The 25,489-nt window shown below is 37.7% G+C and overlaps 2 protein-coding genes and 1 long non-coding RNA gene across 8 annotated transcripts; 2 read left to right on the plus strand and 1 right to left on the minus strand.

The window, feature by feature from the left end:
* Window positions 1–39: 39 nt before the first annotated feature.
* Window positions 40–8,226, plus strand: mgrn1a (mahogunin, ring finger 1a). 5 transcript variants are annotated; one of them, XM_056771894.1, is made up of 17 exons: window positions 40–409; window positions 658–776; window positions 850–938; window positions 1,032–1,178; window positions 1,575–1,692; window positions 1,783–1,849; window positions 1,934–1,977; window positions 2,460–2,507; window positions 2,755–2,823; window positions 2,949–3,108; window positions 4,344–4,456; window positions 4,630–4,841; window positions 5,061–5,175; window positions 5,956–6,001; window positions 6,181–6,297; window positions 6,993–7,035; window positions 7,424–8,226. In XM_056771894.1, the coding sequence occupies exons 1-16, from the start codon at window positions 322–324 to the stop codon at window positions 7,028–7,030; spliced, it is 1,590 nt and encodes a 529-aa protein (XP_056627872.1). In that variant the 5' UTR covers window positions 40–321; the 3' UTR covers window positions 7,031–7,035; window positions 7,424–8,226. The 5 variants fall into 5 exon arrangements, with proteins under 5 accessions (XP_056627872.1, XP_056627870.1, XP_056627869.1 ...); XM_056771893.1 differs by having other exon boundaries at window positions 41–409; window positions 1,928–1,977; XM_056771892.1 differs by lacking the exon at window positions 6,993–7,035 and having other exon boundaries at window positions 1,928–1,977; window positions 5,956–5,968.
* A 503-nt stretch (window positions 8,227–8,729) lies between these two features.
* On the plus strand, window positions 8,730–12,314 carry foxj1b (forkhead box J1b). Its single transcript, XM_056771500.1, has 3 exons — window positions 8,730–9,271; window positions 9,419–10,020; window positions 10,791–12,314. Exons 2-3 carry the CDS (start codon window positions 9,475–9,477, stop codon window positions 11,595–11,597), a joined length of 1,353 nt encoding a protein of 450 aa, XP_056627478.1. The 5' UTR covers window positions 8,730–9,271; window positions 9,419–9,474; the 3' UTR covers window positions 11,598–12,314.
* A 3,637-nt stretch (window positions 12,315–15,951) lies between these two features.
* Window positions 15,952–18,132, minus strand: LOC130439194 (uncharacterized). 2 transcript variants are annotated; one of them, XR_008909416.1, is made up of 4 exons: window positions 17,430–18,132; window positions 16,853–17,021; window positions 16,491–16,621; window positions 15,952–16,289 (listed from the first exon to the last, which is right to left on the minus strand). It is a non-coding gene; the product is annotated as an uncharacterized LOC130439194 (long non-coding RNA). The 2 variants fall into 2 exon arrangements; XR_008909415.1 differs by having other exon boundaries at window positions 16,853–18,128.
* Window positions 18,133–25,489: the final 7,357 nt, after the last annotated feature.

Below are 25,489 nucleotides of genomic sequence, written 5' to 3' on the forward strand. Positions count from 1 at the left end.
AGCATATCCCATCATCCTTTGCACTCCCGTCTCGCGAGAATATGGGTTACTCAGAAGGGAGTCTTTTCTTATAGTCTTGTTTATGTTTTTATTTTGTTCACGTATTCGTTTATTCGACTTGCGAGTTGACATAAGTCAATCTTTCTTTTATCAGGGCCTTACACGTCGATTTAATAAAGTAAATCCCTTGATCTCCGTAGTTTTTTATCGTCAGAGAATGGGAATGAATCCATAGCAGAGGAAACGAACGTTATCCAGCTAACGTTAACTGTAACGCTAACCAAACAAACCTTATTTTAACCACATATAAAAGATATTAACATGGGTTCAATACTTAGCCGGAGAATTGCTGGAGTTGAAGATATCGATATTCAAGCCAATTCGGCGTACAGATACCCTCCAAAATCAGGTAAAATGTGACTTACATAATACTGTTGACAAATGAAGTTGAATGCAGTTTGGTATCACATCATGTACGATCTACAAAGTTACACATTCCCTTGTTTTAGCAACAAGTATTTTTTTCATGTTTGTGACCAACTACATTTGTACAAAAAGTCTATTCAGATATTCTCTGATGCATATTAAAACAGATTTTTGTGCCAACTCTGGTTTTTATGTTACCACATTCATCATATGCAAATGTATTATTTGCAGGAAATTATTTTACCAGTCATTTTTTCATGGGAGGAGAAAAGTTTGACACTCCACATCCCGAAGGATACCTTTTCGGTGAAAATATGGATCTAAATTTCCTAGGCAACAGACCTGTACAGGTGACCAAACTAACAACCTTTAAACATCCAGTCTGACACCTCAAAGATATGTAACCTTTTTATTATTTTCTAGTTTCCCTATGTGACCCCTGCACCGCATGACCCTGTGAAGACACTGAGGAGTTTGGTGAACATTAGGAAGGATTCTTTACGACTCATCAGGTAGTCATGACATTAAGAAGAAAATGCTATTAGATTAGAAAATGGATAGTTATGGATATATGCTTGAGGTTTAACAAATGTAATTTATTTCAGGTATAAGGATGATTCTGACAGCACCCACGAGGACACGGGAGATCCCCGAGTTCTTTACAGTGTTGAGTTCTGCTTCGATACTGATGCCAGAGTGGCTATTACACTGTACTGTCAGGCCTTTGAGGAGTTTGCAAATGGGATGGCAATGTAAGTATGTACTGAATAATCCATAGGGTAAAGATTTGTAGTTGAGTACATGTTGCTAAAGAAGTTAATTTTCACCAGTGCTTGTTGAAATTTATTGCATAAAGGGATATATGTTGAATAGAATGTTCCTGTGATTAATGGTCTCAATTTCTTTAAAATACAACTTTGCAACATTGGATAGCAATGAAATATAACCCACTGGTATCTTGACAATAACTTATTGGACTCTTTGGAAACAGTAATGCTTGACCACTATTTTCAAACTTAGTCGACTGCGTTTGTTTAATTCTCAATGTTTATTTGTGTTGATTGTGTTGTATTATCAAGACTATTAATTGAGAACTGCAGGTAAGCTCAGATCTGTTGTTGGTAATCATAACAATTTTCATTTTTAAGATACACCCCCAAGAGTCCTTCTATGGTGTCTGAAACGGTCCATTATAAAAGAGGTATAAATCAACAATTTTCTCTGCCGTCCTTCAAGATGGATTTCACCAAATGGAAACCTGAGGAGGTGTGATTTTTTTGTGTTCAAGAATATATTGCTATAGACATCTGTTAACTCATTAATGCTTAATGTATTTCAAATCAATGTATTTTTTAGCTGAACTTTGATCTGGACAGAGGTGTTTTCCCTTTGGTGGTCCAGGCAATAGTGGATGATGGTGATGGTTGGTGAAAAATTATGATCATAATGTACAGTAAATAATGTAAATAATGTAAAAATTATAACTAAACATTCTGTTTAGTTACAGATGTCACGGGTCATGCACATGTTCTCTTAGCAGCTTTTGAAAGGGTATGCATTCTATTTATTTCTTTGACATTTATTATTTTTAGTGTATCTTTTTTTATCTGGATGTCAGCTGAGCAGAAAGCATTCAATCACATGCATGTTTTTGGTAGAAGTAGCTTTGAGAAATATGTTATACGAACGTACCATTAAATCATTCTTTGAAGTGAATCATTAACCAGGATTTTATAGTAGTTTAAAATAGTCCAAGATGAAATCAATCAAATGAATGAACAAAAATAAGTGAAGTTTCATTCATACAAGCTTTATATTTTCCTATAACTAAATATTCAAATTTATTAAAGAAAATATTTACATAGTTATTTCCTCCAAACAAATAAAAGCATTTGAACTCTTGTTAACGACAAAGTTCTTTGTGCTTCCTTATTCATAGAACACAGTTCAAATGAGTTTTCTGAGATTAACTCAAGTGACATTTTACCATGTCATATAAAAGAAATGTATTTCTAAAGATATTTGTTTTACAGCACGTTGATGGAAGTTTTTCAGTGAAACCCTTAAAACAGAAGCAAATAGTAAGTATACTGTATGTGTGTGTCATCTTTCTCATTATTGAATGCAGTGGTGTGAATTTAGTGCCTTGAAGCAATAGAACAGAACAGACATGGCCTGGCAATAAATCTGTGGTTGTGCTGGTTAAATAATTGGTTGCCTCATTAAACACAGATATCGCTTCATGAAAATTATCCTTATCGTTTTGATCTGTGATGTGGTTCCCCGTGCCAGTAATCTATATATTATGCATCACCTATCATCTTTTAGGTGGATCGTGTGAGCTATCTGCTGCAGGAGATTTACGGCATTGAAAACAGGAACAATCAGGACACAAAGGTAAATCGCGTCACTACAATTGATCAAATTTATGTGCAAACAAGATATGACGTCTGCGATTGATTCATGGTAATATAATATCCATCCTGCTATTTCCTGTCTCTGATTGATTGCAATATTTTTAGTCCACAGAGGATGAGAACAGTGACAACAGCAGCGAGTGTGTTGTCTGCTTATCAGACATGCGTGACACACTCATTCTTCCCTGCAGGCACCTGTGTCTGTGCAATGCCTGTGCTGACACACTGCGTTACCAGGCCAACAACTGCCCTATCTGCAGACTCCGTAAGTGCTCATTAATGCGTCAGCTTGCTGCATTGTTCTTCCATTATTATTTAGATTTGTTCCTCGAAGTGAACTCTTCAATCTGTTATGGCTATTAATACAAAAGGAAGAGTGATGATTTATTTCTGATCATACGTTATTGGCTGATCTACCATTTTTATTGTTGTTAGTTGTTGAACAGTCAATTGAGCATGTTGTGCTTCAGGTGACCGTTGGAGAACAGTGCCACCTGCTGGAAATCACTTTCACTCTCTCACACCTCATAAGAGCTCACTTATCATTACCATTCATCTCAGTTCTGAATGACTGATCACTCATTAGCCACAGGAAAATTACATCCTGACACTGGGCACTGGCAGAAGAGAACACACAGTTCATGCCCTTTAGTAGCAGTATAAAATATTTGTATTTTTATATGGTGCATAAAATGTTTATTTTTAGGGTGCATGATTAAATCTGCCCCCAAACTGTGGGGTTATAACATTCACTAAGACAGACTTACTGTCCTGACTCTTGTTTTAGTGTGGACATCAGTTTTATTATTAATATATAGCATTAATACAGACTGGTATATTAATATAATAAGTAGTTACACTACTGTTCAAAGTTTTAGATGCACATGTGAAATCAGAATCTTCTTTTGACTACAAACTTGATCTGATGATGTTTATGGTTAAATAAGTTTCATTCAATTCGGTTGATTTAATAAAATGTTTGTGAAATAGATGACTGATGAAGGAAAAATTAGCCAAAAGACTCCATCATAGATTTTGTTTTGGATTTTTTTAAATCACAACATAATTTGTACATGGTTTCTATAATATTCCATAGGTTTGGTGTGAAAACTATTATTCTGTAATGTAGAAAAAAATATGAATTAGTGAGTTACCCTAAATAGGTGGAAAATAGTGTTTATTTATGATAAAAAATAAATACTTCTTGCCTGTCACAGAAGACCACAGTGTTTTCATTCAAAGTTGAACATATTTACTTGCTTCAGTTATAAAGGGGGAAATATGCTAATAGAAGCTAGGACTATAGAACTGTGACAGCATGCACTGAACTGCTTCAGCAGTAAGACCAGCTGTGCAAATATTTGTCCCTTATTGTTGCCGAAACAAATCTTGTAACATTTAAGTGCGTCCATGTGAAGATGCAGCACCTGTGTTTGTTTATGCACATTGCCCTTATTTGTGTTCTTCTTTCTGACCTTCTTTTCGCCTCTCTTTGCTCAGCGTTCAGGGCCCTGCTCCAGATCCGAGCTGTTAGGAAGAAGACAGCAGCCACTCTCTCCCCTGTCTCCTTCAGCCCAATTCTGTCTCAGAGCTCTGACCATACTGAACATTCGGTGGGTCACACACATGCTTTAATCATGTTCAACATTCCTTTGATGCCCCTTTTATACTTAAATCTCATGTCAAACATGTACAATTTATTTGGTTGTGAATCAATTTTCTGTAGTTTCCTATTGCAGGAAGTCAGAATCTTGCTAACTTGCAAACACTTCGCTTTGAATCTCAGAATGCTGATAATATCCCCCCTGGTTATGAGCCCATCTCCCTTCTGGAGGCCCTGAATGGGGTGCAGCCTGTGTCCCCTACAATCCCTTCAGCACCTCTGTATGAGGAGATCCAGTATTCTGGAGACACAGGAGATCCGCTCAACCTGACCAGCCGGCAGCAGGGTGGAGATAGTGCGTCAATTAAGAGCAAAGGAAGCAAATCGCCTGATGGGTAAGTTCAGTGTTTAGCACACGCCTTGAGGTTTTACATTGTATAACATTGAGAGACAAATACAGTTCCCATATATCCCAAAACCTTGTTGACTGCTTTTTTCCACAATCTGGTCCAATTCATTTTCTTTAAATGTTTGATAAAAAATATAGTTTTACATAGAGTGAACTCTCAGAAAATTCTGAAGGTTTTTTTAGTGAAATGTGTTATGTGCTGCAGGTCTGCACGTTCTCCATCATCACCCATACAAGAGGAAGAAGATGAAGAGAGGCTGTCAGAGCTCTCTGATACCCAGTCTCGGGGTGTCCTACCCTGCAGTCTCACTCCCACTGAGGTCAGCCACTTTCACTACTTCATCTGATTTATTTATCTATCTATCCTCATAAATTGTTCCAAACCATTATGACTGGTGGAACACAAAAGTTTAAATTTTTTTAAGAATATCCTGGAACTTGTTTTCTTTGTAATTAAGGTGAATTAGAACTGGGGATGCCCAACATGGCAAAACATTATCAAATTGTCCATATGACTCATGCAATATAGTCCAAGCTGTTAACCAATGATTGATGTTATTTAATGATTATTTATTAAATAATATTTTCAATGTAAATCCTAATTTCCTGTAAGATGTTGCAGATATTTGCATAAGAACTAAATCATGAGCAAATTACTTGTTTACTTACAATCTGACTTGAGGGTTTTGCTTCATGAAATGCGCAATATGTACTTGTGAATGCAAAAGGAGAGCACGGGTTGATATCATGATATGTAATCATAAAGCTGTTATATGATCTGCTGAAACGACACGTTATATGTCGTTATATATTTTTGTAATGTGGTTTGATTACCGTTGGATTTTAAATGGTCCGCAGAAAGGGGCTTATAATACTTTCCCTACAAATGAATCACATGCAAATCTAAGAAAGAAACTTTTAGCTGGCCAGCATGGTTGACCTGATGGTGTAATGGGGTAGTTTGCATAGGCATGTGATTTTTACCTGGTAGCACGTCATTTATAAAGAAATGCAAAATAGTAAATAAAGTATACAGTTTTATCTGTTCGTTGTTTTTAATAGCCTGCAAAAATGACTAATCCTCTCTTATTTCCGTAAAGGCATCACTAGATGGTGAGTCCGCCAAACCTGGCTTCCCAAATTCAGGTCAGCAAATTCTTATAAATGATAATCTGGAGGAAAATGTAGCCAGTCTAAAAGATAATAATAAAAATATGATTATTGAATATTTTTTGCATATGCCCATTCTGCATGAGGTTTTAATGTTGCTGTATTGTAGTATCAGTGATGGAGAGACAACGAGACAACATGCTATGTGTTGGCAGGTTCAGAGAGCAGGTCGTTGGGTGTGTCAGTGAGTGAAATCCTACAGGACTGCCACAGCGAGCGCAGCAGTCTGAGCCGTACAGAAAGTGACCCCTCAGCAGATCTGGCCCTGCCTGGTGAGCCGCTAACACACACTCGGTACCCCACTATACTAACACCCCCCAGTAAGTCTTTGAAGATGACAGAATTCATCTGTCCTTTTATAGAAACAGTTCCTTTGAGTCGGTTTTGGGGCAGGGATGGGGACAGTGTCTTTTATGTCATGATAAATCCTTTCTACAGTATGTTGACTTTGAGAACATGCAAATCTAAAGAGCAAGCAAAGTTGGAGCAAGCAAATTTTTCAGCATGTTTGCTTGAACTGATCCCCTGCTGTGTAAAACCTGTCTCTGTTTGTTAATGCTAATCTGTTTCTCAGAAATTTTATACAAGGAAAGCTTCAATTTAAATACACATTTTCAAAATCATATAAACACGATCTCTCCACCACTTTTAGTAAGATTGATGTGACTCACAATGAAGGCTGAAACTTGCATGTTAACAGTTCTTAACAAAGACAAAAACATTATTAAATGTTGAATAAGTATTAAATTTTGAATAATATTGAATAAAAAAATGTTATATATAAGGTTTTAATGTAGTAATATTTTCAATACTTTCAATTTCAATTTTTCAGATAACAATTTCACTCTTTTATTTATTTGCTATGTGTTTGGTGCATGTATTTGATCCTGTACTGTCCTCCTAACATTTCTCTCTCTGTTTCCACTCCGTGTTACTCTTAACTCGGCTTTGCTCTTGACACACATAGCGTCTGAGTCATGGTCTACTGCTGTAGAGGAATGTTGACTCTGGTAGGTTATCTGTGTCATTAAGAATTCTCTCTTTCTTATTGATTTTCCATTTTACTTCCACTGACTTTATACATACTGTACACGATTTGTGTGCACTGTTTGGACACACTTCCTCATTATAAATGATTATTATCATTTATAATTTCTTTACGTGTTTACACACCTAAAAGTTGTTAAAACTTAATATAAAAAATATTATATAATATAAATATTAAAAATAATTGTAGGGCAATTGTTGCCTGCTTACGCATTTCAATCCCAAGGTCTAGGTTTGAGTGTTAAGGTGCACACACACATTACTAACTCTAAATGCATAACATCAAAGTACAACTAGGATCTCTGCATTTTACAGTTATTGTTTTTTCATTCACTCCCCACCTTTTCTCAGGGTCATCTGGCTCCATTGAAAGCCTGAAGAGTCAGAGCACCAGCGGCTCCAGTCAACCTCTGCTCTGCCTCCCCAGCACCCTGCACATGGAAGATGAACGTCTCACTCCATAATGACCAAGACACTTTCGTTCTACGTTCAATCGATTTCCAATCCAGCAAATTCAATGTTTAATGATAGCTACATTATCTCCAGGGCATATTCAAGACTCAAATCAAGAACCACAATCATAGTTAAGTCCCATGCTGAAGTGTCCAAAACATTTCTGTGTGAAGTAGACAACTGTAACAAACACTACATGGATATTTAGCACATTACCTTTAAGAAAACTTTAAAAAGATGACAGATTTATAAGACTGAAATACCGTTTACCTTGACAGTATAGCGTCTAAATGGTTTGAATTGATTTATTTTCTTTGGTTTTATGACTGTCCTGGGTGTTTTTATCGTTTGTATAATCAGTAAATGAACACTAAGTGCATCAGATTGCGGTCTGATACAGACACTGTATAATCATATACTTAAGCATAAAGTAATCATGTACTTCTGTATCTTATATATTTGTTTGTGCCTTACAGTAATGTGTGGCTTTTCCTTCCTTCTTTCCCATGAAACGTACATAATGGAAAACTGTAGCACTTCTTAAAGCTTTAATGAGTAGTTTATGGGATTTGCCATCATTTACAACGACATATCTGATGCTTTTTAGTGAATTCACTGCTGCTTATCTATGTCGGGCACCTTAAAGTGTTGTATATTTGTACTTAGTTAAATCCTTTTATCATAAAGTGTTGTGCCACTAATGTGAGTTACTGTGGTGATTTCTCAGTGAACGATAATCCTGTTTTATAAAACCTGATCTCACGATTAATAACATCAAACTAGATTACTAATATCACGTTTTGAAAACGCATAAATAAACACACGAAGAGCTGGGTTTGGGCCAGAAACACTTATGTAGCGGCCGTGTGTAGCCATATGGTGGCGGTATATCCACTGTTTTAGAAAGACGCTCACTTAGTGTTAGATTAAACCTGCATCACTTCATTTTACTCGAATTTGCACCCAACACAGCATCGAACTATGCTTTGTTAAAAAGGAAGTTTGCTTAAATACAAGATAAATGTTTCACTATGTAACGAGAGGGAAGAGGCGTCTACAGGCGGGCCGAGTGGCGCGCATCTGTCATTGCGCGTCACCGTATTCATTTGTGCGCCTTTCCTCTACTTTTGGCGCGCGCACACTATATAACGACTTTTAACGACTTATTTCAGGCATAACGCAAACCTGAGGAAAAGGATGTGATGAAGTTAGATAATGATTGATTAAGCATGTTGTAAATCCTGTTATAAACGTACTCGTAGTATTACCTTACAAAACGTTCATCCAAGTGACTTCGAAAATTCATAGATAAGTATCTATTTACCATAAATTCACGCTAAATAAGCAAGAAAAGCAGCACCTGTCACATTTCGCGGGGATGTGCGCTTGAACACTCCTCGCGCAGGGACAATGACATGTTAAACTCTGAAGCTCTGAGCCAATCAGAGAGCGTCAACATTTAAAGGGCTATTAAGAAACAGCCAAAACGGAGGAGCGCAAAGCCTACATCTCATTTCTCTCAATTCACCTGCTCACCCCACACTTACTAAACCATTCCGGACACGGTTGATGTGCTTCAGTAAATGACTTTATTTGAGACGGGAGTGGATGCTTTACTCGGTAGATTTCAGATCATGTGCTGTTTTGTGGATCGACTGCACTTGTTGCGCTGAGAGGATCTAACGGACCTAAAGATATTCAAAGATCGGCGCACTGTTGAAACATCGGTGTACTTTCATTTCGCAGGTGAGCATTTACATGGGCGATTTAATTTGCCTAACTTTGGCATTAATGAATTTGACCATTGTAAAGATGTTTTCCTGCACTTAACGGTTACGTTCTTTCATCATCCGTTATTTTAAAATGTTCACGCAACGTATCTATGTTTTACAGATTTTTTTCTTTAAAAAAAAAAACGAAATAAAGAGGATACCTACATCTTGCCCGAGATGCCAGTGTTAATGAGTCCCGAGATAGCGAACAAATTCAAAGAGGAATGGATGATGCTTCATCCGGAGGATCAGGAGAACGTCAGCGGCTCTGTTCATTTCGACGACAGTCTCACTAGTCTGCACTGGCTGCAGAACTTCTCCATCATGAGTGCCAATCCGGAGAGGACTCCCACTTTCCACCCGCAACACCTTTTCTACCACAAAAACCAGCTGGGGGGGACCGACTCGCCTTCCAGCCCACCTGCCGGAGATACCGCGGCCACGGGGATGCCACAGACACCCGGGAACCCCACAACGTCCTGCAGCAGTTTGATGAATGCGTACGTCCACCAACAAACCGGACACTACATAACGGCGCAAACAAATCCATCTGAAGAAATAGACTATAAAACAAACCGCCACGTAAAGCCACCTTATTCATATGCCACGCTCATTTGCATGGCAATGCAAGCCAGTAACAAAACCAAAATCACACTGTCCGCCATATACAGCTGGATCACAGAAAATTTCTGCTACTACAGATACGCGGAGCCTAGTTGGCAGGTAACATCACTGTTTCTTTCTGATCCTCCTTTTTTATTCAGTGTTTTCTATACAAGTGCTACAACCAAGAGAAAAGGTATTGTCGTGCGACAGGTGTACTGATGTAAACCTCATTCAAAAAGATAACAGTTTATTGAAGGAGTGTCAACCAGGGTCTGTCAACACATCAACCATACTACAAAAACATTGTGCCAAATACATTGCACTTATGTGAGATGTGTTGATATACTTAGTGATACCCTGGTGATGGAAACTGAGACCACTATACCCAAGTGCGCTGGCTTTCCTGAGGCCACGCTCCATAATGAGGGATCCTTATGGGAGCCACCGATCATGTGAAACTAGGAGTGCTGAATTACTAGAGATCCTTATTCACCACATTTCTTCTGGTGAACACGCAACGTTCCCCTCCCCCCTTTGTGTCTGTCTTCCTCCGCAAGCAGTGAGCCAATGAAACAGGACACCTCTACCTGCTGCGCAATGGGATTTTATAGGAGCCCTTATGTGTCGCCTATACTGCCATTGGACCTTATTGCATTTATACTACGATTAACTAATAAATATAAGCGTAGCGTTGGATACGCTTTCAAATAATACATTTGCATAGAAATGGTTGGGTTAAGTGTGCATAAAACCATTGAGATGCCCCCGCTAGTACACATCCAATTTAAAGCAGTGCATAATATTTTTGTTAAGATAGCGTAGAAATTGTTTCGTTCATATTTATGCTTACTTTGATCGAATCGATCATTGTGTTTTCTTTCTTTCAGAATTCAATCCGCCATAACTTGTCCCTAAACAAGTGCTTCATGAAGGTGCCCAGACAGAAGGATGAGCCAGGAAAGGGCGGCTTTTGGCAAATCGACCCCCAGTATGCTGACATGTTCGTCAACGGCGTTTTCAAACGGCGGCGAATGCCCGCCACCAACTTCAATACCCAGAGACAGAGCAAAATGCTATCCTCACCTGGCTCCTCTTATGGCTCTCAGTGCACCCAAACCGGAACGGGAATGGGTGACTTCCGAGGACCAGTCTTGGGAAACAAACGCAAGCAGGTCTTTCCCAAACGAGGAAGCAAGCTCACCAGAATTTCCAAGTCGCCTCTATTAACCACCGAGATCAAAACGTCCGACGTCTTGAGAGGAGATTTCGACTTGGCCTCTGTTTTTGATGATGTTCTTAGCGGGAATGACAGCACATTTGAGGATCTGGATATCAACACAGCCCTGAGCTCACTGGGGTGTGAGATGGAAGTATCTTCACAGAACCAGCACGGGAATGGCTATAGCAACGAGGACGAGCAGGCATGTGCTTACCTGGAGGCGAACGGCATGATGGGATGCAACATGGAGGACGTTCACCAGCAGCATCATCACCAGCATGTACAGGCCCATCCGCAATATTATGAAGGAATGACTCTGTTCCCGGATCAGGTTCAGCAGCAGCATCAGCAGCACCCTTGGGAGATTAAAGAGGAAGCCCAGGCCATCCCACTTTCAATGGATCATGGCTATGGCCTCTGTGAGGGATTCTTCTCGGAGATGCAACTATGGGAGAGAGCGGAGGCATATCTGTGACTTTACAGATGAACATGCACTGTCTTTGCTGGTCTGAAGACCTGTTGAATTTTGTTTTGCTACATTAGCATAATGAACTATTGAAGATGTGAAAAGTTCTATGTAATTATTCTTTGTATGTCTTTTGCATTTTTTAAGAACGTATACCGATTCATTTATAATCACTTTTTGTCTTTGAATTCTTGATTCTTTGTTGAAAATGTGTTAGGATGCTGATAAATATTGTTGTGGGACAAATCTAGTTCTCTAGGATAGCGACATTTTGTTCCTTTATTGATTAATCAATTAATATATATTCGCTTTAGTCGACCAGATATTTTAGGTGATGACTTACTTTGTAAATCTAACGAGACATAAATATCAATGAGATATTGAAAAGGGATGCAACAGGCCAAAGTGCTTCGCAATATCATTTCCAGAGACAAACCCGCACAAGCACTTTGAAACATTAGCTCAGTTTGTTGGCCGTGATTTAGTCTAATAATTTATTTTCTATTGTTCACGATGATCTGCTACAAGAGTGAAGTGTCCCTTAAGATGTCTCTTATGTTTCAGAATGCAACGCTTAGGAATTTCTGATGAATTGTGGGAGACAATTTCATGGCAATGACTGTTTTGGAAGTGTACTTTTATTAATTCTTTTAGAAATGAACATGCAACGTGAAACAAAATATATTCTGTACTTGAATAAAAAGATCAAACATAAGTAGCCTACAACTGGGTTTCAGTCTGTTGCTTTGTACAGCATGTGCTGAGTCCTTCAGCATATAAATTCATATTGTTTCATAGCATTAGCTATTTAAATTGAAATACATTTGCTATGCTTTAAGATTCTACAGTATATACAACTTGTGGTAATTGATTATAGAAAAAAATACTGATAATAACAGAAAGAAAAAAAACAATCTGCATGCTGTTTAAATATTTCTAAAGCTTTTTTGATGCTTATAATTCTGCTTTTCCATTAATAAAATTAAGCAATAAACCATGCTGTAAACGTTTTCAGTCAACATTCACAGGCAAATGACACATAACTCCAGGTTAGATATTTCTCAATGAATTATGGTCTCTCACTTTAATATTTCTCATCTTAATCCTTCTGTCCCACCTTGTACAGCACTGTTTGTGATTTATTGTCAGTGCAGTTTTATTATTGACACAGAAAATACAGTCAAACATGCCCAGACTGGTCTGCATTTCTCAAATTGCATTGAGTTAAATAGTTACATTGCTGTCACGCTTCATAACAAATATTTGGTTAGACCGACCATTACTCTTAATGTCATTGTGGGGTGTCATCAAGTATGTCTGAATTTGCACTTGTTTGTTTATTATGCTGCTTTGTTAAAATATATTCAACACTGACAGTGTTCTGATTTTCATTGATCTTTGACAATGAATGTTTATTGTAATAGTCTGGCATTTCAATGGCTATTTATCAGGTTGTATGCTAAGAACATGTAACATCTGTTGCACAAATGGTTCTTTATTGTGGAAAAAGGTGTATTTTAACAACCTTGCACTCAAAGATTGTTTGGAGGACTGAAAATGGTTCTTCTGTGGCATTACTGTGAAACCCTATTGTTGCGCTTTTGTTTTTAAGAATTAAAGAGAAATGCTCTTTTATTTACTTATGCTGCCCATAATTTAATTTCCTTTCTTTGCCTCCCACTTTGAAGCCGACTTCTGTGGAAATCCATTTTGATAGAAAAAATAATGCTTTCACACATAAAATCTCTTTTTAATGAAAAAGAAAAAAGCAAAGCGAGGATTAGTCGATTTCATCGGCTCTGGCTCCTTCTGCTGGAGGTCATGTGTCTGAATCTGTGGAATAATTCACATTCCATGAACATCAGCGAGAAGCAGGCATGATAATTCCAACAAGCTGTGCCCCACGATGCCATGGTCATGGCAAGGACATTCATTCACATTTACACATCCAGTGATGAGTAACGTAAGTAAATCTACAGCGCACATGTTAGTGTTTTCAGCACAAAAACACACTCGCTGAGACGTCGGGGTTTGTGTTGAAGTGACGGAGGTCACTGTGATTGCGGTGTAGGCAGGGTGAGAGGGGACGGGTGGGGGTTGATGCTTGATTCTCAGGGGATGTGTTTTTGTGGAGGAGGGATGGGAGAGCTCCTTGACGCTACAGATAACATTATCTCCCCAGAGGCAGAGACTCCTGTCTGTATTTACACGGAGACCGTCGCCGCTCGGGCCCGCATATGGACATGTCAGCGGGAACAAGGGTAGCTGTCACAGCAGGGCATCGCCACACTGCTTTATGTCCACCAAGGCATGGCTGGCAGCCCCTGATTACAGGTGTTCTGTGGGCATGTCAGCCAGATCACACAGAGAGACGGGTCAGCTATTCTGCTGAAAAAGTCAGCAAAACATTTGTTATCAGCATCCTGTGTGTGGAGTTTTTATGGTCAAAACATGCATTTCTATTCTATTCCAACGCAGTCTCAAGGCAGTTTGTGGCATTGCCATGAAATTTGGAATCTAACTTTTCTGTCGTTTTTGCAGCAGGTTTGCCAGTTATTTATGGTAGATTTAATTACTACTTAATATACTTTCCAATTGGTACTGTTTTCAATTACTTTAATCAAAATGAAAACACACTTGACTTTTGAAATTGAAATTTTGAAGTGACAGGCATTAGCACAGCAACACTGCAAAAAATGACATTCTCCCCTAAGCATTTCTCTCTTGTCTTTTGCAAAAAATATTGAAACCTTCTTGAATTACGATACATTTACATAACAAGAAAAGTGACCCAAGATATTTAGTCTTGTTTTATTAAAGAAACATACATGAACTAGTTAAGTTGTTGCTTAAAACTAAATTGTACATTAAATCTACAGTAAGTGACTGGTAAACCTGCTGCGAAATTACAGCAAAGTTTTACAGTGTATTTATTCTTGTACAAGAATTTCCCCTTTTTTCGTGTCAGTCCCACTTTTTTCTGTGTCACCCAGCACGAAGATGCAATACAGACCGCATATGTATGTACATTTATATATTTATAACCCAATATCAAAAGAAGTTGTACATATTTTTGGAGGTGGCTAACAACACCTTACTTCAACCCAAACCTTAAAATCATAGGCTAATTAAGCTAATTAAATATTAATCGAATATTAGAAAGAAATATAAACCGAAATATCAATTTTAACACACACGTAAAAAATGAAGGCGCTATAAAAGGTTCTTCATAGAAATGCCCTAAAATCTGAACTTTTATATTTTACAGTCTATGTTTCTACTTATTTATATTCTACTTTTTTATTTTATTATATTATATTTTACATTTTCTTCCTATTTATATTATTTTATTATATTCTGTTTTATTCTGTTTATGTATTGAAGTTGCACTGTGGAACAAGACACTAAAAAAACATTGTCTGTAACAAATTAAAAAACTTTAAACCGCTTGAAATCATTAACACCCGATGAACTTTAGTTTCACAAAGTTTTTTTAGTGGAAAAAATGACCATTTAAAGAGCAAGAAATCTTTCTTATAAAAACCTTTGAGTATACATTTGGGGAACCAAAAATTGGTTTCTATGGCATCACTGTGAAGTACTATGGCATTGTTTCGTACCTATTTTAAATATTACTTTGTTTGGAGTTTTTTGAATGTTTTATGGAGCATTAACTAATGTTTACATTTGTCTATGATGCAAACATTACCTAAAACCCACTTTACATTTGGCATTTTGGATTCCTTTACTTCCCATTATCTCATAAGGACTTTTTCTGTCAAATTCTCCTTTTCACAAGTCTCTGAAGTCGCCAATGAACCGTGCTTGACTGTTTTAGAATTCACAGAGCCTAAGAAAAGACTGCAAGTCTTTTTCCCTAATCTTATTTAAAGCTTTACTTAACCAAACAAACCCTTTCATTCCACACTGGATTGACCACCAGTCACCAATAGTAGAAGGTTAAAGGGCAAAGGTAATAAAATCTCTTATCTTACACAACTATAGAGTAGATTAGACGATGTATTCAGATAATTCTGCGTTAGTTACAATGTGTTCATGTTTAATTGTATTGTTGCGACATTTAGCCGACGTAATCCCGTATCTCTTTCAAGCATACGGAAACGATAAATCATAAAAACAAGCATAGCACTGCCAGAATGGCAGAAAAGTTTCATACGGTTGCATCAGAATTACACTGTAAAAAAAATCCTGTAAAATTTACAGTAAACTACTGGCAGCAGGGTTGCCAGCCAGTTACTGTAAATTGTACAGCCACAGTACTGTAATTTAATTTACAGCCATTTACTGTAATTGCAGAATACAGGAAAACCTGTAATTTTGAATAGCAACAGTATAATGCTGTATTTTTTACAGCAAATTGCTTGATTTTAATTTACTTTATTTAGAAGAAATACATAAATCACTGTATATCCAGTATGTTTTGCATACTGGATATACAGTGTTTATTTTTTTTTAATTGATACAAAAATACATTACAGACAAATTGTGTACGTTGTTGTACATGAAATAATTTTATTCAGTAAGAACTTCATAGTATCCAACATGGCTCTTTAAACATTAATGTTTAAACAACACGTTAACCAACATTACCATCATGAAACAACATTGCAAAACAAGGCCCAAGTGAGTCTGTAAAACGGTCCACATCTTGATCCATCAGAGCACAACAAGTAGCTGGAACTATGGAAACGAAACAAGAGAATAATGTTAGATATTCAATTTATAGTCAGAGAAAAACAGAGGACAACATCTACAGTCAGAGAATAATAAAATGATGTAATTCAATGATGAGATCTGTGTGTGTGTGTGTGTGTGTGTGTATGTGTGTGTGCGTGTGTGTGCGTGTGTGTGTGTGTGTGTGTGTGTGTGTGTGCTTCTTACTTTTCATCGATTACACTGAATATTCATCATTGTGTTTAGAAGAGCGGCGACATGTGGGTTCACTGCAACCTGTTTCTTCTGTATCCTGGCATTTTAGATGACGCTGCTTGTTCCACTCTCTGGATTAATATCTACAAAGAGTCAGGAAAAACTAAATGTTATATATTAAATGTACAAAATATATTATATTAAAACACATGAATTAAATCATCAGCTTGCTAGTGTTAAATAGGGGAGACTTCTAAATAATTTGCCCAAAAAAATTGCATCTCTCGTTGAGAAATATTGTTTTAAAGGTCTTAACAGGTATATAACATTAACATATCTATAAAAAGCAGGTAAGGAAGTTGTTCAATTAATACCTTTCATTGGACTCCAAGTACATGCTGCCCCATCCTGGTACTCAAGCCTGAATATGTAACATGCTATGAACAGAGTGGGAAGGCCAGACATGAAGCTGTGCTGAGCACCGTCACACACAACCTAACCTTCAGTAGTCAGCATCCAGTGGCCTGCATGGCAAAGTGTGTCCTAAAACAAACAATTATACATGTGACAATAGTAATAGTTAATAGTGACTATACAATTATCTTTAAGCATTTTACATTTTAACTACATTTTAGTATAAGTGACTCTACAAACAAACTCTAAGCAAATTAAACAGAGTAACTTACACTTAAAACCGTACTTATATAGAAATGTAATCCAACTAACGTTAGGGATGTCACGGTCAAGAAATTGTCACACTAGTATTTTGTAACGGGTCTCACTCCCACCCTCCAACGGTCCTATTTGGGAGACAGGCCTGCTATACAATGAGGGTGTCGCTAACGTCTTTTGCTCAAGCTCTCATCTGGCCTCCGATACATAAACTGTATATCTAGATGGTTACGTACATTAATCACTTTACCGGGCTATCCTCCGTGAACATCGACTTACCTCAAGCTATGGTGACTCATTTTAATTTGGGCGCTCGATTTAACGGATGACTGCATTTGCAAATTTGAATTACACCACAAAATAATCACGAGCGAGTGTGGTATCCCAACTGTCGAAGCATGTAACTTTTACCGAGTCTACGGCGGGCGCGTTGTTCAACATTTAAAAAACAACCGTCAACTAACTAAAACAATGAACTGTAGCTCGTCACATACCGCCTTCGCTCCTGGTGTGAACAAAAACTCTAAATAACATGAACAACTTCTGTCCTCAGGTGCTATAGCGACGGAGAATGTTTGAAATCTTACCGCGACGGCGCTGCTGAAACCCCGCAAGACTCCTTCGGTCCCCGCGGATGGAGGTTGAATCCGGGGTTAGCAATATGAACCGCGAATTTAGATACCTCTATATAAAGTTACCAGTATGATAGTTACCAAATATGGAAAAAAAATACGTAATAAGTTACTTACCACAGGTGTGAATCATTCATTTTGCGCACTACCCCAATCTCGACTGTTGAAGATCATCCCGCCATTGTAGATTTGAAATTTACAGCAATATTCTGTACATTGAGTTAATCCGTCACGTGACCCCAGAATGCATTGCACTTTACAGCAATATTCTGTATTATTTAAAATACAGTCAGCTTCTGTAAAATAACGCTGTAGTTTTTACAGCAATTCGTTACAGTGTAGAAGATATCTTTTAGAAATTGAATATGGTTTGTTAAGAATAGACATGGTGCTAACAATGCCAAGGTTGTGGGTTCGATGACCTGAAAAAGCATGGAAAGGATGAAAGCCAAATGCAATGATAACAATATATGTTCCAAACTCACTTCAAAGCATTCAAGCTTTAATTTTCACTTATCATTTTCTCTCAAATGGGCCAGTTTTGTTACCAACATCTCTATTACAATTGCAAGCTTTATTCTGTTCTCCTTGATGTGCTAATTTTCTTTGTGTCCAACCCCCAAATAGATACACACGCAATAAACTGTGCTACGCTGCGCTATTTATGCCTCTTTGGGATGAGATCTTTTCACCCATGTCTGAACAAATAGAGATGCTATTAGGGAAATCTTCAGGGGGGTGAAGAGCCCATTCACCGTACACGCAAACATTCAATGGCCCCTTTATTGTCTCGTCTCCCCCAAGTACGTCAAATCTAGATTTACCTTCCTGCGCATGCCATGTTATATGAAGACATAATGGCATGTTTATTTATCATACTGATTTGCTGTAACTGTGCTGAAAATTCACGCATTAAACCAAAAGAGCATTTCACAACTGCAGCCCAGCGAAAATATGGCTCACTGGGTACAAGCCACAGTCGTGATTGGAATGCAGAAGTAGTCAACAGACTTCTCCTAAATGTCACTCCTGCCTGCTCCTTTCATTTCTTCTCCATGTCCTTTGTGGTTTGCTATAAAGTATGGTGCAGGCACAGGACGGGTTGGCAGGGTGGCTGGTGAAAAGCATTCCTCAGGGGTTTCTTAGATCTCAGTGGCTGAGCAAGAAAGAGCAGCCAGAGGGCAGAGTGTCGGGACGCCCAGAACCAGAGGCAGTGTCCTGGAGCCGGGCCACACACTCTGTCCATTGCCAGACAGCAAAAAGAGAAAAACAACTGCAATGTTATCCTACGAAGCATAGTCAGGGTCTTAAGGAGTTGGGTATATAGATGCATGAATCATTTAGGTATCAATCAGGGTTTTAATCATAAACATGTGTCCCGTTAAAGGGATAATTTAAACCAAAATAAAAATTTATTCATTTTGTTTTCAGAAGAAAGAGTTGCTCTCTTCTGTGGAGCACAAAAGAAGATATTTAGAGAAATGTCTCAGTGATTTTGTCTCCATACCATGGAAGTCAGTGAGGGCCAATGTTGTTCGGTTACAAACATTCTTCAATATATCTTCTTTGGTGTTCAGCAGAAAAAAGAAAATATACAGGTTTGAAATGACACAAGGGTGAGTAAATGATGAAATGAAACAGAATTTTCATTTTTGTATTGAATAACTCATTATTCTCAAATTCAACTCAAATTCATAATTTATTCACCGCCAAGGTGCTCCATGTGAAATTTAATTACTCCTATAGAACTCAAAGGTTTAGCGTTTTTATATATGTGATTAATATTTTCAAATAGTTCAATAAAAGTAGTAGGCCTATGTAAAGAGGCAGTCTCTCTCCAAAACTAAAAACATAACCTAACATTTTAATAATAATTACGTTAATAACGTGACCTTATTTTTACATTTTTGTGACTTTATCTGAGCCCCCTTCATTACCTAATATCGGCCAGTATATTCCCTTAAATGTTGCATTCAGTGAAAAAAAGAACGTCAATGTAAATTATGTCAGAATGTCCATTTTCAGCTCATCTCTCCTTGTAATTTTTGTATAATGAATGTTTAAATAAAAGTTGTTCCAGGATGTCTTTGTGCGTTAGCACAGTCAAGCTCACCTCACATTTAATCTCCTCTTTGTTTCCGCCCCAGTGGCTGTCTTTTATCTGTATTGTATATGATTAGCTTCGCCTTGCCTTGTGCTCTCTCGCATTTAGAGCTTTTTAAACTGAGCTTATCCCGTTCTCATTAAAGCCAGCTGCATGTCATTGCCTCTCCTTAATCACGTACCGCAGTGAGCTCATCTCCTATCACCTATCTGTGGCTCTGGCCCTGTTCAAACTCTCTCCTCCCACACTGTCTGGGTGTGTGGGTCGCGCGCAAATCTCATTTGCTTTAGCACTCACACTAAATCAGTGAGAGAAATAGCGCCTGATTGCATAAGCATGACTCCACACGGGGAAATGTGATCCTTGGTCTCCGACACCTCCATCGAACGTGTCTCTTCACTTCTTCATAATTGATGACCGACCTGCACGTTGTGTGAACGGGCACCGAGCCGGGATGAGGTGTCCAGAAGCTTAAATGTGTTTGAACTTGACACGGTTGTCCACAATGCATTGTGTCTCCTTAAATAAGTCCAGCGAATTAAAAGGATAGTTCACCCCAAAAAAAACCAAATTCTATTTACTCACTCTATGTCATTACGAACCTGTATGACTTTCTTGCTTCTGCAGAACACAAAAGATATTTATAGTTGGTAGCCAAACAAGGTTGACCCCCATTGACTTTCATTGTATGGACACAAAACCACTGAGACATTTCTCAAAATATCTTCCTTCATGTTCAACGGATGAGTCAGATACAAGTTTTGAATGGCATGAGGGTGAATAAAAGATGAAATAATCTATTTTAAGTTCTGTTATGAAGCATTTCTGTACCAGCTTGAAGCGTCTTTTAAGACCTCCCCTCTTTTTTATGTGTGTGTTAGTATTCATTTGTCAAATTTGTAATATAAATAATGAACAGATGTCCATTTTAGACCACCACAGGCGATGGCCTGATATTTTGCAAGTAAAATCACAATGTATGCAATTTTTATCAGTATGTGAGTTCCTTGGGAATCGAACCCATAACCTTTGTTCTACTAACACAACGATTAAATGTTTGTAGAAAATGAAAATCTGTTTTACAGAGTAGTACATATAAGCTCTCAGGGCATACAGCGTTTGTACATTCTATGCCCCTATGGCTCTTAAGCTAAGAAGATCTCTTTGGGAAAAGACTCATGTTATACATTAATAAATTAATGTAAAAACATTGTTTAGAACACTCAAGAAGGTTTTCTGAAACAAATGTTCCCTTGTTAAAGAAAGAGAACTGATAATAACAACGTCTGTGTGAATTGTTAAAACTAAGAATATGACTCATCCTTTATTCAATGATCATGTCAGTTGGCCTGCTGAACTGAGCACAGATGAGAGCAGCACACAGCTGATGGTGTAAACGCTCCGTAAATTAGATTATGAAATTGCTAGCTCTCAGAGCTGAATCAGAGAGGTGGTACAGCGGAGATATACTTGCTGATACCTGAGAGAGAGGTAGAGCAAACATCAGCCTATTCCTGTAGAGCAAACACTACCACCAGGGCTTCATTAAAACTGATTGGACCCACAGGGACCACACCTGTTACAGGCAGGTTGTGATCCAGCCGCACACACACATGCACGCTCTGTGGCTTCAGCTTTCAGGGGAACTGGGTTAACACACTGCAAACACACATCATAAGAACACAAGTGCTCTGGATTCTAAGAAGCAATTGGAATCTATGGAAGGTGCACTGTGTGAGCTGTGCTCAGATATTCCCTGTGCTTACTTAGGGATGCCTACTGGTCAATACTCTTCTATATAGCTACTTGGCTTGCCTTATGCAAAGGAAATGAACTGAAAGTATATTTATCACAGCATGTGAAAACCCAACTAATGTAATTAGCATTAACATTTTCCTACATTATAAAATCATCATATATAATGTAAAGAAAATGATGTTAAATTACAATATTGACATTATAATATTCATATCTTAAACATTGACTACGTAAGGTTGCATCAAACATTGAAATCATAGTAAAATTTGTGGTTGAAATCAAACTTTTTTGATGTTCATTATGCCATAAATAATATTAATATTAACCCACAATATTTTGAGACTTGAAACTTGGTCACAAATCATTCAATACTTTTGTTCTGTCCAGTAAAATACATAGTTTTTATATAATATTACTACAATATATTGAATAACACATGAGATATTCCTCATTTGGTTTAAGCACTTTGTTCCACTATAAGTAAAAATGTTTATTGTTTATTTCATATACTGTACAGCATCATAATTTTGCACTGTATTCTCAATATTTTTGTTTTGTAAGAGCTGCTTGTCCAAAAATAAATTGTACAACAGATTGATATACTGCTCACATTGTGTGTCTTTAAATACAAAGCATATTATAGTAAAAAGCAACTTCATGCATTTCCTAGGAAATTTCTACATTCAAGTTTACGAAGACATACAGTATAAGCTGTTTAATGCACTTTTCATAATATTTGTACTTTAAATGTACAAGCTTTTCTGTTCACGTCTTGGGTTGACGTCGCAACGAAAAGTCAAACTGTTGAAAGACTGAATGTGTTTAACTCACTTCAAGTACAATCTGGCAGATATAAATACATAGGCCTACAGACGCATTTCCACATACAAAACTACATACAGTCATTAACAGAATCAAATGTACAGTCAGTTCAGAAGCACAGTAGGTATGAAGTGAACACTTCTGACGACTCAGAGCTTTGTAATTGGGCCCATGAGGACTGAGGTGGATAATAGCTCGCCTGCGGGACCGAGACGAGAACGAGCGACGGAGAAAGACGTAGAAGTTGAAGCAGGGAAATATAGGAAGAGTGTTATGTGTGTGTACCCGAGTGTTAAGTACTCTACTGTTAATAATTAAATACAAGTTGTTTGACAACACACCACACGGACAAGAAACAAAAATGTTACCGGAAGTCATTCGAGGGGAACGTAAAGACTCACATAAAGTTTTGACATTAAACAATGACAGGTTGTATTTTGCTTGTTATGATATAGTCCTGCAGTTTAACTGACAGAGCTAATGATGTAAAGCTCAAGGGTTTGATTCCTGGGGAATACACATCTGATGAAATGTAAATCTTGAATTCAATGTAGGCTTAAGTATTAAATATGTTGTCTGTTTATAAAATGTGGATGAAAATAGCATCGGGAGGAATGTGATAACTGGTATGCTTATAAGTATCAGTCAATATCTACTCAATAAAATGAACGCTCATCACTCTTCTTAGGGTTAGTGATCAAAGGTGTCATTTAGTTGTGGTGATATGCACAATTTATGTTTATGTTTTTTTAATTCGTGTAACCTCGTAATCTTTAATTTGAAAGGTTAACCTCCTCCCCCTCTAAACAACCTCTCTTCACTTCCTGTCACGTGTTATGGCGTGATGGCGGGGCTAACGACTAGTTCATTTCTGTTTGGAAAAAGATTGCGGCCTTTAGCGATTGCCAACAGTCAGTTCTTGATGTATGAAATCAGGTCCCGACCCTACATTTAAGAAACCATTTTATTCTGAAAATGTAGACAATCTCTACTTGAATGCCAACTTTAAGGAATGTTAGTTTTGTGGTCAAAAACATAATTGTACAAAAATACGTTTTTTTATTATAAGGCTGACTTGATTTGATGACTGATCGAATAATGAAAAAACAGCAGCCTACAAGAGCACAGATGGAATAATGTTTAAAGCGGCCTTTCCCCACGATTACATTTTTTAAACTTTAGTTAGTGTATAATATTGCTATTATAGCATAAATAATACATGCAAAATGATAAAGCTCAAAATTTAATGCGAAGCGAGGTATTGTCTTTAACAGAATTCACATTTCAAGGACTACAGAGAACGGCTGGAATTGACTACAACCCCTTTAATTCGCGGGTACATGATGTCACTATTCCGAGTGCTTTTAATAAAGGAAGGTTTACGTTTTTTAATCACAACTTAATTTAACTTAATGACTATTATATTTATTAAATAAGTATGTAAATAAAATGTTCTAAAACATTTGAACGGCAGTGTAAATATACATACAATTAGACTACACCACTGTTATATAATACATTTGCTTCCTGGTTGAAAGATAGCTCTCTGGGGTTTACAGGTTTGATGCACAGATGCATAATTAGAGAACAGGGGATAGAAGGAGAGAAAATGACATGCTGAGGGCCAGTCTAATGATAGTCGTGCTTTCATTACATGAAGGGAACAGGAGTGACGGTCCTGTGGGTCATGCACTTTCCTATCACTGGTTTCACACAGGACAGCCACACACAACTCACCCTTATCACGTAACACCATCCACCAAAACAGAATGGCCACCAGCTCCAATGCCCACTTTTGTTTCTTATAAGCCAAAAACCAGCTGCAATGCCATGCAAGACATCCCATGAGCCAGGCTGAAAGAACACAGAGTATTGAGAAGAACACAAGACCACCATATCTTTAATGAAAGAGGTTTAGAGACCATCCAAGATCTGTCTTTGGACTGGTAACACCCCAGCAGTTGTCCTGAGTTTGCATCAAAAGATGCTTGAAAATATCCACGAGAAGAACATGCATTGGAGCTACTGAACGTCCCATAGATGCTATTGGCTGAGATGTCTTTTTGTTTATCTGACATGAATGTTTTGTGCTCCTGGTTGTGTTCCATTTTTTACAAAGCCCTCTCAATATAACTGTTCATTTGTGATTCTTTGCTGTGTAGATTCTCTATTCAATTCAGTGGACAGAGCTCTGTTTTCTATAATGACCCAGTTTGACTTAATGCCAGATAAGAGAGTGTCCAGCACAACTTGGGGGTTTGCAAAAAAGCTCAAGTCAAGTATACAAAATGATGCCAAATATTCACATCCATTAGCCTCATCCTGCCAGGGTGGCCATTGCTAACTTCTGTACTTGCCAAATACACAGATGTAAAATAAATACAATCAAAATCTATTAAACTGTAAAATCCGTCTTCGAAGTTCATCCTGATGCAAAACACTATTGTTCATAGAAATCTTGTTTCATGAGTGTCTCATTTATATGTAATCAGCTAATAGTCTTTGGCCTTTTGGCCAGATTCAGGTCTTGGAAAAGCTGTGTGTTCAGAATGTTAAGTCTGGTTTGTTGTTTGGGAATGGCTCTTTATTGAAGTTTCAGACAGATAGTTCCCAGACTGCTCTCTATGGACCGAAATGTTCAAATTGGAGACCTGAGCAAAACAAGGCAGACCGTCCTGCGGTACAGTACAATATGTGCTTCTCGAGTGTGCAACGGCACATATTTCTCACAGTGGATTTGAATGTGTGTGCTGTTAGTACCCATTTGCAAAATTCCTGTGAAATCCAGTAGTTAAAATGTATTAATTCACCCCAAAATGAAAATACTGTCATCATTTATTCCCCCTCTTGTCATATGTATAACCTTCTTTAGGCAGAACACACGAAAAAATTATATTTGGTAACCGAACAGTGCCGGCACACATTAACTATTATTGTATGCACACGAAAGCAATGCAAGTGAATGTTGCCAGTTAACATAATTCTTGACAGAATTTTCAGTTTTGCGTGAATAATCACTTTAA

The sequence above is a fragment of the Triplophysa dalaica genome, chromosome 17 (genome assembly GCF_015846415.1).
Source record: "Triplophysa dalaica isolate WHDGS20190420 chromosome 17, ASM1584641v1, whole genome shotgun sequence".
NCBI classification, from domain to species: domain Eukaryota; kingdom Metazoa; phylum Chordata; class Actinopteri; order Cypriniformes; family Nemacheilidae; genus Triplophysa; species Triplophysa dalaica.

What these genes read in the sequence shown, in the direction of transcription:
- mgrn1a (XM_056771890.1), top strand. Translation starts at nt 322, where the DNA reads ATGGGTTCAATACTTAGCCGGAGAATTGCTGGAGTTGAAGATATCGAT. An exon ending in CCAAATGGAAACCTGAGGAG is followed by an intron (nt 1,693 to 1,782) that starts GTGTGATTTTTT and finishes TGTATTTTTTAG; the next exon opens with CTGAACTTTGATCTGGACAG. An exon ending in GCAGTCTCACTCCCACTGAG is followed by an intron (nt 5,176 to 5,955) that starts GTCAGCCACTTT and finishes ATTTCCGTAAAG; the next exon opens with GCATCACTAGATGGTGAGTC.
- foxj1b (XM_056771500.1), top strand. Translation starts at nt 9,475, where the DNA reads ATGCCAGTGTTAATGAGTCCCGAGATAGCGAACAAATTCAAAGAGGAA. An exon ending in ACGCGGAGCCTAGTTGGCAG is followed by an intron (nt 10,021 to 10,790) that starts GTAACATCACTG and finishes TCTTTCTTTCAG; the next exon opens with AATTCAATCCGCCATAACTT.